Raw genomic sequence first — 15,149 nt, 5'->3', positions numbered from 1 at the left:
TTGAAGCTCAGAACAGTGTATTTCACCTGAATTTATGGCATTCTAAGACGTGTATGACGTCATCACGATAGATGTTAAAGTGAACTTTAATGAACGGTGAAGTTGGGGTTTGGAAATGCATATGTGTATCAAGGAATATTTTGTATTGAAGTACATACGAATGAGAAAGGAAAGAGAAAATTTCTCATACAATATTAGCACAAAAACTTTATATCCGAAGCGTCCAGCTTTCGGTATTCAGACTTGTTTGTATCTCTTGTGGAATAACTTCCTCACATTTGCTAATGATGTTGAACTCCTAATGTGTAGCGTATGAGGTTGACTATTGTCAATACACTGTTTTCTGATCAATTTTTTGTGTAAATGGATCTTTAGAAGATAGCGCATCGTTGAATATAACTATTTACACGCGGAACTGTCATGTTCCTCACATAGGGAAACACAAAACCTTTTATACCTGAAACGTCTAACTTCCCGTTTCCAGACTTTTTTTACTTGTGTAATGATCACGTTTATTTTCTTTGTAACAATGGAGTGAAGTGCTTATTTTTTATTTTCTTTCTAAAGAATAGATAATACAGAAAAAAGTTGGATATTGTCTTTTTTATTTAGTTATGAGAATTCTATTTTTATCACGAAAAAGGTTAGCAGACGAATACATTTTTGACACACGGTATTTACATATTTTCTTGACAGTTGCACTTTTACGCTGCAAAGACCCTTCCCTACCTAGCATGAAATCATCTAGCTACCGGCTGCTTATAAGTGCGGAAAATGACGTACACATAGATCTCTAAACCCTTGTATCATTTTCGTCAATTGGTCCAGACGGCGGCAGCGCAGTTATTGGCACGGATGATGATTGTGCAGTTGGTGCTGGAGAAGATGATGATTGTGCGGTTGGTGCTGGAGAAGATGATGGTTGTGTTGTCGTTGCTGGTGTGGTGGGGAACGGAATATTAGATGAAATTAGCTGGTATGAGCTTCCACCGTGCGCGCGATTCGACGGAGTTGAGGATTTACCTATTGTTACAGTTGTATTTACATCAAGACTATGTATCGTAGGATGATAAAGCAAATGGTGACTTTGATAATGCATTTTGTGGTGATGAAGAGAATGATGGAACAAGTGTTGCTGTTGATTCCTGTTGCAGGAGTACTGTGAAATATTGGAAGTGGACGGCATTGAATTTTGATTGTTATCATGCAATAAATGCTGTGGAAGAGGTACGCCGAATGATTCAGAAGTTGTGGTTGATGTTGCTGGGCATAGCTCGTGTAGGTGATGGCGGTTGGTTGACACTACTTGAGGCTGAGAACTCGTGCCTCTGCTGGACTTTGGTGGCGATAACAATGGAGGCGGGGCAGCCGATGTTGTCGGTACCGAAGACACGCAAGCACTCATTTGCGGTGTTGTAGCAGTAGTGGCAGGGACCAGTACACATGACGTTTTCCTGTTATTTCCAGAGTCTGATACCTGCACTACAGACTCATAAGACGGGGGTGGTTCATACAGCTGATAATATGGGCACCCATAATGCTGGCGCCTCCCGTCTAGTTCTGCATTGTGATACTGAACAATAGATGTGTAGCAATTTGGCGAGGTTGTTACGTTATTGGCTAAAAAATGTAAAAGATTAGTTCAAGGCCGGTATGATACCCGGTCGGCCTACCTTTCCAGATCCGGTGGAAATAATATGATGACGGTTCTGTTGCAGAAGTACGATCAAAGGCACGAGCAGTAGTGCGATGTGTTCGGGAGTCTGAAAAATTGGGTCGAGCTGATGGTTCGATAGTAAGTGGTATGGACGGATAATGTGATGCATTTTCGCTTTGACGACAGAACTTGTACCACCAACTGCCTCCTGAACATATCACGAACATGAAAATAAGCAACAGCCTGTACAGAGGGTTAACAAAGCAATATTAGTACTGTAATTTGAATACCATTTTAGCTACAAGGAGACTTAAAACAGTGCATAATAAGTTAAGTATATATTAACATAGAAAAAAATTTCCAAAGATAAGCAAAATGCAGTATAGACGGAAAATTAGTAAGCCTTCGTAATGACGAGGCCTGATATCATTCTCCAATTAAAAAGTACTACAAATCCCATAGCGAAGGTGTGCATTGCCACACAATGGAGCACAGAATTTGCTGAACCAACACCAACAGCTCTCCTACCAAATCTATCTCCACCTGTAAATAATGATAATGAAAAACGGCAGACGGATAAGGAAAAAGATGAGTTTCCCGCTCCTAAAAACGACCACTCTACCAACCTCCAGGAAGAGCGTTGGTGTAGAACTAGCAACGAAAGAAGTCTCGGAGTGGATTGACTATTGACGGACCCGGCTAACAAAAAAACAAACCATTTATACAATATACTACAGTATACTGTAGGAGGCAATGTGGTCAACATTGCGCTCGCCCGAGATTATTACCCTGATTTGACTCAGATACTCATTCACAGCTGAGTCGACTGTTATTCCAAAATACTAAATTTCAATATCACACTAAAGTGAGTAGTCTGACATGCTAAATGCATATACATTACAGACTACGTACAAATGGAATAGTTCTGCACACAAATATACTCACTGACGAAACAAACAAAACTTTGAATACCTGAAGCGCGGAGCTCCCGGTTTGCCGACTTGTTTTTAGTTTTTTCTTCCTCTTACGTACGTTCTACAATAGTTAGCTATGAGAAACGTGTTATCATATATTTTCCCAGTTTTTGGCTTCCAATCAATCAGGGCTACCATCTATAGAATCATTGAGTTTTCTTAATTTTCTGGACCGCATGGATATTATATATATGTAGTTCAAAAAGACCACGGACCCTCCTTCAGCCCAACCGGACGGAGGGGCGACCAACCTAAAGATGGACAACATCCAAAGGCCCGCATCACAGCGATGATGCGTTTTAACGCAAAGTGTGTGCGACCATGCGGAAATGTATTGCTACATCCTGATTGTCGCAAACACTTCATGCAGTGACAGTAGTTCTATACTACAGAGACATCGATCTTAACTGGAAGACAATGCGAATGAAAACTGAAGCTCACTAGGTCAGATTGTTACCGAACAGGACTGGGACGGTAAGGATTGTCGCTTCTTGCACCTCAATGTCTCCAGTCCAGCTTTAAGATTCTCTGTCGAGTATACTTATAATAAAGATGGTAGGTTGCCAAAGGTTTTGATGGAGAATCTTGCAGACGGGTATTACTTAACAAAGCAAATAATTATTTATCTGTCATGACGGTGGGCTGATATATTTGGCTAGACGATTGCTTACTTCTCTTCAGACAAAATATATGGTAGCAACGTCAGCACCGAAGACGAATCAACCAACAACATCAAACCGCACTGGTCAAACACGAAGAAGAATAAGGATAGGAGAATACAACTTTGAAACCGTTGACAATTTCTCCTATCTAGGATCGAAAATCACAACCGATAACAACTACGATGATGAAATCCGCGCACGGTTGTTGTCAGCCAACAGAGCCTTTTTCAGCTTACAAAGATTGTTCCGCTCGAAACGCCTCACCATAGGGTCAAAGCTCTTACTGTACAAGACTATGATCTTACCAGTCCTCATGTATTCCTCGGAAACTTGGGTTCTTAGCAAGAAAAATTGCGAACTCTTGGCCGCGTTCGAGAGAAGAATCCTCCGAAGAATTTTTGGCCCCCTACATGAGGATGGACGATTCCGTAGCCTACACAATGACGAAATCTATGAACGATACCATGACCGTCCGGTTGTGGATAAAATCCGGCTCACTAGGTTACGGTGGGCGGGTCACTTAATCCGTATGGATGAGGATGATCCCACCCGGAAAGTCTATAAGGGCAATATCTATAGTAGAAAAAGAAGACGAGGCAGACCCTGCCTAAGATGCAGCGATGGCGCAGGTCAGGACGCCAGACAGCTTTTAGGGATATCGAATTAGTGGACCTTGGCGCAAAACCGGGATGTCTGGAGTTCCTTATTGAAGCAGGCCTAGACCGGATACCGGTTGTTGCGCCATTGATGATGATGATGATGATTGCTTCTCAAGGAAAAACTCTCGAAGAGAATGCACTTGATTATAGTGCAATGTTTTCAAATCAAGTAACCCCCTTCCTCTCTGATGTCATTGTGCATGTTGTTCTTTGCAAGAACTACCCTTACCCGTCTGTTACACCGAAAGCATACAGAATTACACCGAAAGTATATAGAAGTACGGGAATGACGAAGGTGCTGATTGCCATGCAGATGCCATGCAAATTCCCCCAGCAGCTTTGATTTAATTATTGCCCCAGCAGATGTTTTTGCTTGCAATATGCCGTGGTATTTGTAGACGTCGTTCGAATCCATCTCCTCAATTTGGATGTTATTACGACTGTATCCTTCGTTGTCGATGTGTTTTCCCTGAAAAATTGTTTTTATGCGACATTTCTCAACAGTTCAACAAAAACGAAATGGTGATGTCCAGCAAGGAGCGAATTTGGTTTTCGTCTTTGGCATACAATTTGAAGTCGTCAAAATACATTAAATGACCTAATGTACACTTCGACAATATCCTATGCTTAACTTGGAACCCGTATTTGCTTTCATTCAGAAGTTGGGATAGTAGATTCAAAGCCGAACAAAATCACAGTTGGCTTAGAGAGTCGCCTTGGAAGATGGCACGCATGATTGGTATCTCTCCTGATGTTTGTGAGGATACCAATAGCTTCGTGCTCCAATTCCTTATCACTGTTCTCAGGAGAAGAACCACATTTGGGATGAATTTGTATAAGCGTAACACTTGTAGTAACCATGAATGCGATATGGGGTCAAAGGCTGATTTATAATCGATGTAGGCTGTCGAGATATTTCGTCTTTGGTGGACAGCCTGCTTTACTGCTACTGTATCGATGGATTTTGCGAATCCTTTTTGTTCCTCTGCTATCAATTTATGAACATCAAGATGTTTTGAGATGTTCGCGCACAAAACTGAAGTGAAGACCCTGTAGATGGTAGGAATACAACTAATTGGTCGATATTTTGAAGGGCATTATAACCGTTAAAATTATTTGCCAATACCCTGTGAATTATCTTGAACCACCTCAGCCAGAAGTTGTGAATCTTTTCTATTCCTGGCGTCTTCCAATTACTTACCTTTTCAAGGGCTGCTTCCACGTCAGCTTCTGCTACGTCAGGGATTGTCATTTCAGGGAGGACCCCGCATAAGGTGTGCGAGCAACGCTGCTTCTAAATTTCAACGGCTGGGTTCGCTCCAAACACTTCTCCAGAAGTTTTCTGCCTGGTCCAGATCGACTTCACGACTTGATTTCGTGAAACTTTTATAGAATCCCCGTTGGTTTTGGAAGAACAAGGTTTTGTCTGTCCTTCGCAAAAAGATTCTCTGATACCTACGGATGCGATTGGAGCATAGCAAGTTTCTGCTTCAGCACCTCGCGGATTTCTTTGATTGTCATATCATTGGACAGATGGTAGTTTCCAATGATGTTCGCAACGCATCTATGCACTCTTGGTGATGAATTTCCAAGAAGTGCTTGCGTGACACGACCAATCTCCTTTCTCAACTTTTCGACTCTTTCCTTCTTCTTTTTCTTCAGCCTTTGCCCCGTTCCCAAGCGTCGTGATCGGTTTCGTCATTTGGCTCTATCGATCTGGGTGAAATCTCGAGGCTTTTAAATCCCCATCCAGCATATCAAGCCACCGTTGTTTCGGCCTGCCTTTTGGTCGTTTACCATCGACTTCGATGTTCAGACTAATCTTGGCAAGTGAATTCTCGTTAGTATGAATTGTGTAACTATACCATCCAAGACGTCTCTCTCGCAATTTTTCGCGGATATCCTCGATCGCGGATATCCTTATCTTGGATATGTTAAGTCGAAATACCCAGGACGGTAAGGTTCGCGTACCTCTGTTATTCACTCCAAGATAGTGATTATTGAGACGAATAACGGTGGCAGCTGCAACGTAAACCAGGCTGTGAACCTCTGTAGCAGTAATCTCACTGGTCAAACGATGAACCAAAATTCTGTCAACGGCAGGAATGATGTTATTAGTTGCGAAGTAAACTTCAGTTTTGGGATGCTTGGGTTAGCATCTGAGAGAATGTCAGCATATTCTGTGAATGCGACCTGGAATACGGTCAGACTCTCATTATAAATTGGGTCACTAAGCTTCTCCTGAGTACTGGGTTCATGGAGTGCCTTACTCCTTACTCCTTTGTTCAGTCAGGTAATTTGATGACTCCAAACCAAGCTCAAGTGAAACTTCGTGGAAAATTTGTTACCTAGCTGGTAGGGAAACTCGATTATCTTTCACCATCACCCGGTACTGATTGACGACGTTCTGCTCCAGAACATAACTTAGTTCCGGAATGCGGGCTATGAACGCGTCATGGAGTCGGTGTCTGTACCTTGATGGATTCCGTTCCAAATCCGTCAAAGAGAAATAGTCGCGGGCGATAAATTTGATAAGCTGGTTCGTCCAAACCATATAACGCCTAGGTCTTCCGTCCCTGGTGGTTGACAGCATAATTGCCAAAACATCCAAGGGCGAAGAGCCGCTCTGTGTTTGAGGAGCGACTCTTAACCGTGTTGGGTACTGTCTACGTGTCCCCGGGGTCCCACTAAAAGAATTTAAAGAAATGTCCAAAAATTGTATATACCACGAGTAATGGGGAACCCGTCAGCCCTGCAACAGAGCCCAAATATGGCAAAGCCCCATGGTTACCTCCAAAGGTGGGGAAGGCATTTGGAGGGGAACCGCTGAAATACAGTGTAACGTCACTGCAATTTATCCGATAGACGCAACGAATCCTCCAGGAAAGGAAGAATAGGTAACGGAAGACGAACACAAATGGAAACGTTCTGCTTATCCCCGGCTACTTAGAAGATTAATTTGCGATAATCGTAGCTGACCCGGTGGGTCATGTCGTTATTCGCAACCCATGACACGCGCCTGGTCGCATGCAGTTCTGCGTTTGCAGCTTAGGTCAGGATCAACCTGGAACGCGAGGTATATATATACCATTCGCGGAGGTTAAAATTTTTTATTGCCAAACATTGACATCGAAAACTCCAACAAATGATACTGTTCTGGTGCAGCAGAGTTAATAACATTCGAAATTTATTTCGAATGTTGTTAATGCGAGCGGATAGATGACCCCGCCGGCGCTCTCCGTGGCTTATTCGAACTCGCCACGAGAGGGGAAAGCTAGCAGTGAAAAGTTCCGATAGGTTGGAAACAAAGGGACCGCATGGAAAACCAACAGGTTTCTTCGGCTCCAGGCTTCACAGAAAACACACGTATTTCGATGGTTACAAGTTAGTAAAAATAAAGTAAAGTTTTTTATCTTCTGACTCGCTTTCGTGGATTTCTTCGGTACGGTGCTAAAATGTGATTTTAATCATAAAAATAAAAGTAATCAATATTTCTTCACATTTTCGTTATCAATTTGGTCATATCGGCCAATGCCAATTTGACATAAAAGCAGCAGAAACTGTTACTTCAGCAACACTGCCAAGAATTTCGTCGACGTGGGTGCCGGCATGATTGATGAGGAATATCGAGGCAACGTTCGTGTTCAATCATTACGATAAGGATTTCGAGTGGCAATTCACCTCCACGGGAGTTATGCGACGGAGCATCGGAAATATTTGTGAAATCATAAAAGTGGTGACCCCGAGGAACTCGCCCGATTGGAATAAGGAAAAGCTGCTCCCACGTCCCGAACTGTCAAAGTTCCACCGGCGGACATTTTCGTTGCCCCTTCGTTGAATTCGTGGCCCTACCTAACGGCCTTGTACCTTCCCGGTGATATTTGGATATTCTTTTTTCACAAATCTTGAGTGCTGGCATCATATAATTTCATTTCAATTGACTGCAGCCACTTCAGCTTTCCAAACTCAACAACCAGCTGACTTAGACGATGTCACCGCAGGGAGCCGGAGCCGCCGTCAAGGATCAATCGCACGCTTAGGTAAAAAAATTCAAGTTTTAAGTTCCGAGTTATTATTTTTCCGAGTTATTATTTTGCCGAGTTATTATTTTTTTTTTACATACAATAAAAATTAGATCGCTGGAAGAGACGGCACCGACATTGTTTGCGAAATTTTTCATCGGTGGATTTCCGCTCTTTTGGCGAATTAGTTTTAATTTTTTTCGGTCTGCGCATCAAGCGTCCACTTCGGGGTGAGTCGTTGGGGTTTCTGCTTCGCTCGTGCGGACATTTGTGGGCGCGGCCTGCCGTGGTCAAAGTAAGGTCTCGTAGAATTCGGTATCGTCGCGTCTTCGACAAAAACTCCCGTCGTAAAATCAGCTTTTGGAGACGTCGGTTGATAATAAAGACGCGACAGGCCCATCAGACCCTTAGTTGACCGCCCTCGCTGTGCGTGTCACTCCATTTTGCCGACTAAATCCGGAGCTGTGGTTCATCCATCTAGAGGCGCAGTTCCAGATGTCCGGGATCACTACGGACGCGACGAAATTTAACTACGCGATGGTAGGTCTAGATGAGGAGTCCATCCTACTGGTGGCCTACATAGTAAAGTCGGCCTCTTACACTCTTTTAAAGACCGAGTTGATCAAACACCTGTCGGTAAGTGAATCAACTAAACTAGATCACTTGCTGGTAGGTTGGCCGATCGAACTCATTTCGCGAAGCAATTGGCTGGGAGCAAGATCGACGATGACTTAAGGAAATCGTTCTGACTGCGTCGACTCCCGGAGGGCACCCAGGCGGTCCTCACGTGCGTCTCCGGTTCTTTTAAGGCACTGGCAGCTGCGGCCGATAAGGTGCACCCGCACCCGACGATAGCGGCCGTTCAGCAGCCTTCGGACGAAGTTGGCGAGCTGAAGCGCGAGATAGCCGCCTTAGCAGCCAGTATGGCTGAAATGCGGGTGACGCAGGACGTTCGCGCGGCAGGCCGCGAGCTCACTCACGGTCTGCTGCTCGAAAAGGGCGATCGGGTAGCAGGTCGTCAGGACAGCCAACGGACCGAAACATTTGTTGGTAATATCGTAGATTCGGCGATAAAGCTACCAGATGTACGCTCCCGTGTAAATTCGCGCCTACAACAAAAAACTAGGTCCACGGGAGGTCCTGACGACGGTCACTCAGAACGCAGCGCCATGTCGCCTAACGATTTTTGATCCCTTCAGCAGGCGCAACTACCTCGTACATACTGGTGCGGACCTTTCGGTTCTTCCCGTACCCCGGCACCATCGGCTATTTTCTCAACCATTGAAACTTGCGGCAGCAAATTCCTCCCGAATCAACACCTACGGGTATAGACAAGTGGACGTGAGTCTTGGCTTGCGTAGGACGTTTTCGTGGTGATTCATGGAGAATGTCAGCTTCCCCTACTGGGCGCAGACTTCTTGTGTCACTATGGGTTGCTAGTGGACTTGCAAAACAAGTCTCTTATAGATCACACGACCAAACTTAATTCCTCGGGCCAAATGGCATCTCACCCAACTAACAATCATTCCGTGTTTTTACGAGGACATTACCGACTCTCGTGTTCGGGGACTCCTCCAAAAGTTCAACCAGATTACTACCGGATGTAGTCTCTCAAAACCAGTGAAGCACAGTGTGTAGCACCACATTAACAGTACTGATTGCCCGATCTCCTCGAAAATGCTCCTCTACCACCCCAGAAACTGACTATTGCGCGGAAGGAATTTGAGCAACTTGTTCAACAGGGTATCTGTAGACTTTCAAACAGCTGTTGGTCTTCCCCACTACCTACGGTTCCTAAGCAAACGGCGAATGGCGCCCCTGTGGGGATTACAGAAGGCTAAACGCACAGACTCTTCCAGACCAGAACGGGTACTTGTCTGGTCCCAGAACAAAAGACACACGAGTGATCGTGTGGTCTGAAGAGGCTGTCCGCGCGTTTGATAAATCCCATCAACAACTGGCCAACGCTACACTCTTGGCATTTCCCCTACAAGATCCACCCCTAGCCGACATCGCAGTAGGTGCTGCTCTTCACCAAAAGGTGAATCAGGTCTGGCAGCCGTTGAGTTTCTTCCCTAAGCAGTTGAACACCGCTCAACGGAACTACAGTACCTCCGATCGAGAAACGCTCTCCGCGGACTTGAGCATTAAATACTTCCGCTACTCCCTAGAAGCAGGCCGTTCACACTATCCACGGACCATAAGCCTCTGAAGGGCATTATGTGTGCTTTGAAACAAAAGCCCGACAAAGCGTCCCCTCGTCAGCTTCGACACCTGAGCTTTTTAAGCCAGTTTCAGTTTACGTTAGATTATTACGGTGCAATCTTGTGCCGAAGCCCTCTGTCCAGACTGGATCCCCCGCTTTGGCGTCCCTACAGTGGTCATCACTGAACAGGGAATCCAATTTGAGTCCACCCTTTTCTCGGAGTTAGGCAAACTCCTGGATTTTAAACGCCAGCGGACTACTGCATACCAGCCGCAATCCAATGGAATGCTAGAACGTTGGCACCGGACGCTGAAAGCCGCCATTATGGCACGCGACGATCCGTCCTGGACTCAGGTCTTGCCTTTCGTCCTCCTCGGCCTACAAACAACCCGCCAAGAGGAATTTGCTGCCAGCCCCGCGGAGCTGGTATACGGGAAGAACCCAAGGCTCCCAAGTGATCCGGTCTTCGACAAGAGATCGGGTCTCACAGAGTCGAGATTGCTGCGTCTGCTGAGGGACAATCTTCGACGCATGAAAACCACACCTCCCACCCAATACTCGTCCGCGCCTGTCTGTGCGCCAAGGAAACTGCACACGTGCACGCAAGTTCGAAATTTATTTCGAATGTTGTTAATGCGAGCGGATAGATGACGCCGCCGGTGCTCTCCGTGGTTTATTCGAACTCGCCACGAGAGGGAAAAGCCAGCAGTGAAAAAGTTCCGTTGGTTAGAGACAAAGAGACCGCATGGAAAATCAACCGGTCTCTTCGGCTGCAACCGTCATAGAAAACACACGTAGTTTGGTGGTTACAATTTAGTAAAAATAAAGTAAGGTTTTTGATCTTCTCACTCACTATCGTGGATTTCTTCCGTACGGTGCTAGAATGTGATTTTAATCACAAAAATAGAAATAATCAATATTTCTTCACATTTTCGTTATCAATTTGGTCATATCGGCCAATGCCAATGCGACATAGAAGCAGCAGAAACTGTTACTTCAGCAACACTGCCACGAATTTCGTCGACGTGGGTGCCGGCATGATTGATGAGGAATATCGAGGCAACGTTCGTGTTCAATCATTGCGATAAGGATTTCGAGTGGCAATTCACCTCCACGGGAGTTATGCGGCGGTGCATCAGGAATATTTGTGAAATCATAAAACTGTTCTATGTGGTCGAAGCATTCCTAACTTCAATTCAGGAAACCTCGCTCCTAACAAAAAATTACAAGCGGTACATCCTTCACGACTCCTCAATCATCAACTCTCAACTCTCTCGGAATGGGATGTGTAGTGAGGCCTAGATTTCGTTTAGATACACCACTGTGATTTTTTGCAGATTTTTCGGTTGCATAGGCTCTGAGAACGAGACTTGTTACATTTTCACATGTATAGGGAACCCGCTTTAAACTTAACTTGCTATATGTAAAGGGAACATCAGACAGTTTAGCCGTTTCCGAATAAATCGGGCGTGACAAACAGATAGACATAGAGTCGATTCTAATAAGGTTTTGTTTCACACGAAATCTTAAAAACGGTTCTATAACTTTAATATAAGCGTTTATTTTACATCAAATTATACAACCATACTGCACAATTAATTATAGAACAATTTCTTCAATTGGTGCGATTCGAGGCGTATTTACAACCAACGGGTCTACTTTTGAAACTGACGTCGCAGATATTTTTCTCAAAGTGATTTTCGTCACAATATGGTAGTTTTGAGTGCGAACAATGGAAAATTAATACGTCAAAAGGCTAGAACTACTATATTTAGTAAGTCAATTTGCTCCATATCAAGAGCACGTGTAAGGATTACAAATGTTTAATCTAATAAAACACAAAAGAATTTTTTTCAATTTCTATTTTGACGTACGAGTATGCCTTGTTTGCTTTCTTGCCAAGTAACTCAATCCAGATATTTCTTCTTATATCTTTTCCCGTCGTATCTCCGAGCGACATCTTTTCTTATCAATCTTAAAGCGTAAACTGTACAAGTGGTAGGGTTTCAAGCCAAACCTGTTTTCACACGCAGCCATGCATGTATATCGGGAGATCTTCGTCAAGATCGATTGTCAATTTCCTTATTTGTGTAGGATTGCAAGATACAGTAACAAGTTAGTACTTCTACTAATTGCGTTAGCATGCTCATCCTACACGTTTAGCTAAATCTCTTCCACAACTTCTATGTAATTTCTTAATTTTCATCCGATTTCGGATTAATAATCAATGAGTCGGAGACACTTTAATTCTCATTGCACATATCGAATACGAAATGAGTGATAAATATAGAATTCATATTCAGCTTTTTAAATATTCGATTTCATCACTTAACATTGAAAAATTGATTACATGTCTATATTTGAAATTTTTTTTGTCACTACTGCAGAAAATGATCATTTGCAATAGTTATATTACTTAATTCAGTATTGACTTTTTTTCTATTTAATTCATTACTGTAATGAAATTAAATATCCTTTTGCCAATTTATCCATTTTTGTTTTTTAATTTATTGTTGACACAAAGGTCTGAGTATTTAATGTTTTCATCAGCTTAAGTACATTTATGGTTCTAGGAAATCGTGTTTACCGATAAATCTTTTGAATGTCGCAAAAAAGCATCAGTAAACCTACTTTCAAATAAAATTTTTACCGTTAGAAATCCAATATTTCTATCTTAATTCTCATGAAAATAATTGATATGATGGAATTCTTCGCATTTCGCTAATATAAACGTAATGCGTGTAGCTATACTATTTAATGCAAGGATAAATGTTTTGATCCCCTTTATCTCCATTTCTGCAGTTAAGGCGTTTATGGCTTCTACGTTTTTTATTAGCCATTTCTATTTTTGAAATTATCAGATCGAGATGGACACTCAGTTTATAAATGACGGTTTCTAAATTAGTTGATCCTTGTCTATTTAAAGGCATCTCGTTTTCCAAGACATACGGCGGTGGTTAACTGAGTACGCCGCATCTAATCGTTCAATTATGGCTTTCAGGTTTTGCCTTATATTATTATTGATCAGGATTTCTATGACTGATCAAACAATTTTAGACCATATTATGATTAAAATTTCTCTGTGGGTGTGTTTGTTTGAAATTTTACTGTGTCGTGTAAAAACACTGCCATTTTCCTCCAAGGGCGATGTTCGCTTTCTACCCCAGAAAATGTATGCAGTTTTGTAAATATATTTATATTAACTTGGGAACATTGTTATATTCACATATTGCATCTGTGAATGTTTCTGTTGGTATATTTGGATTATGGAGATTTAATATTTTGTTCTGTGTGGTTATTAATTGTTCTAGACGAAAAATTTGATTTTCCAGCACTTCCCAATCAGTGCGTATTGGGGTGATTTCCATTTTATTCTTGTTTCCTAATTTCAGTCTGATTAATTTATTGCCCAGAAGCGAATTCTGCTGTGCTTTCCAATTCACTTCTTATTCCTTTTATCTCACTAAGTGTGGATAGTTCCGAATTTTCCTAAAATCCAGTGGCACTTTGCAAAATGCTTAATTTCACTTCACGCTTAACCCTACTCACGGTAGCTAGTCTCAACGAATTCTTTTTAACGTCTTGAAGTTGTTGATTGACGTCTTTCTGATATGTCTCCCTGAAGTTCTTTAGTCGAATGTTCGGTTTATACCCTTAGGGAGTCCAGCTTAACTGGATGTTTCGTAGTAAACGTCGATACTCGTTGGAGCAACTGCAGTATTTTATCCTTTTTGTCGTTGCCCGGTTCACTTTCCCTCCATCCCGGTTGAGCCCCTATTTAATTTATTGAAAATCATAAAAAAATACCTTGCTGCTATATGTTGATATTTTTATTGGTGGTTATTTATGAGTGCTTAGCTCGCGTGAAATATCAAGGACGGTGATATATTGTTTCGGGCCCTGCTGCAGAAATAATTCCGTGAAAATCCCGGGGAAAGCTTTTTTGACTCTTCCAGAAGGAAATATTCGGAAGAAATGATCGTTCAACGAAATTCAATTCCTTTTGAGAGAGATTAATATTATTTCAGTATATGTCAGTTAGAATTTTTTAAAATTGAACTCCAATCTCAATTGGTATTCCATATATGACTGCGTTAGAGTTTCATGCCATTGTTATTCATTTTTAAGATCTTTCGTAAAATGAAGCCTTATGAAAATCGGCTGACTGTCTGTCTGTCCGTCAGCATGTCACAACTCCTATTGATACGAAATTCGGTAGAAAAATGGAACCTGTGAATCCCCTTGCATGCAACTCATTCCACGTTGAATTTAAGGGTCCCCATACACGCAAAAGAGGGTGTACAATTTTTTTTCACCGAATATACTCATGTATGGTATAAAATTACTACTTTCCGAAGCCGGTGTCAGTTTTGATATCGGTTGCAAAGGGAAGGAGTAAGGGGGTCCCGAAAAGTCAGTTACTTCAATTAGGCGTTTTCAGAAACAACCCAATCCCACCCCACCCAAATATCTCAAAACAAATATGGTGGTCCATGCACATGATATCTAAGTCACAAAATACTCTCCATACCGATACCTGTTTAAATAAAATAAATAATAGTACATCACCAATTTTATTATAACGATATGTTTTAGAAATTACCTGAGAACCCCCCTGAGGTTTACCCTAGAACTATCAGGATAAATCTGATACTACCAGATTTGGTTCTAAGACTTTGAGTGCCAGTGTTATACTAAAATAAATGGTCTGATCAACTAAATGCAAAAGCATGATGAGTTAAGTACAAATTAACGATGGAATATGCTTATATAAGCAATGTACACAGCCTTTCATACCTGAAGCGTTAAGCTTTTGGTTTTTCGACTTGTTCATGTTTCAGTTGGAAGAAGATCTTGAGCATTTTCTAATTCCTAGTTCTCCTTAGATCCCACTTCCAAAAACGCAGGTCGACCCATCCTGAGAAAATTCGGCCTGTGGCTGCGATATCGCAAAGGAAGCCGAAGATAA

The 15,149-nt window shown here is 42.5% G+C and overlaps 1 protein-coding gene across 3 annotated transcripts in view; it reads right to left on the bottom strand.

Annotated features, from left to right (window-relative positions):
• Positions 1–593: 593 nt before the first annotated feature.
• The window catches only part of LOC119660843 (flocculation protein FLO11-like), a 116,640-nt gene continuing 102,084 nt past the window's right edge, over positions 594–15,149 (bottom strand). For all 3 annotated transcript variants that reach the window (XM_038069739.1, XM_038069741.1, XM_038069740.1), the window contains 2 exons: positions 1,674–1,900; positions 594–1,620 (listed from right to left, as the gene is read on the bottom strand). In XM_038069739.1, the coding sequence (XP_037925667.1) occupies positions 794–1,620; positions 1,674–1,900 (1,054 nt within the window). In that variant the 3' untranslated portion in view covers positions 594–793. The remainder of the gene's footprint in view (positions 1,621–1,673; positions 1,901–15,149) is intronic.

This window comes from Hermetia illucens, chromosome 7, assembly GCF_905115235.1.
Source record: "Hermetia illucens chromosome 7, iHerIll2.2.curated.20191125, whole genome shotgun sequence".
Classification (NCBI taxonomy): Eukaryota; Metazoa; Arthropoda; class Insecta; order Diptera; family Stratiomyidae; genus Hermetia; species Hermetia illucens.
The sequence above is the reverse complement of the archived record's forward strand: the minus strand, read 5'-3'. Positions and strand labels throughout refer to the sequence as shown.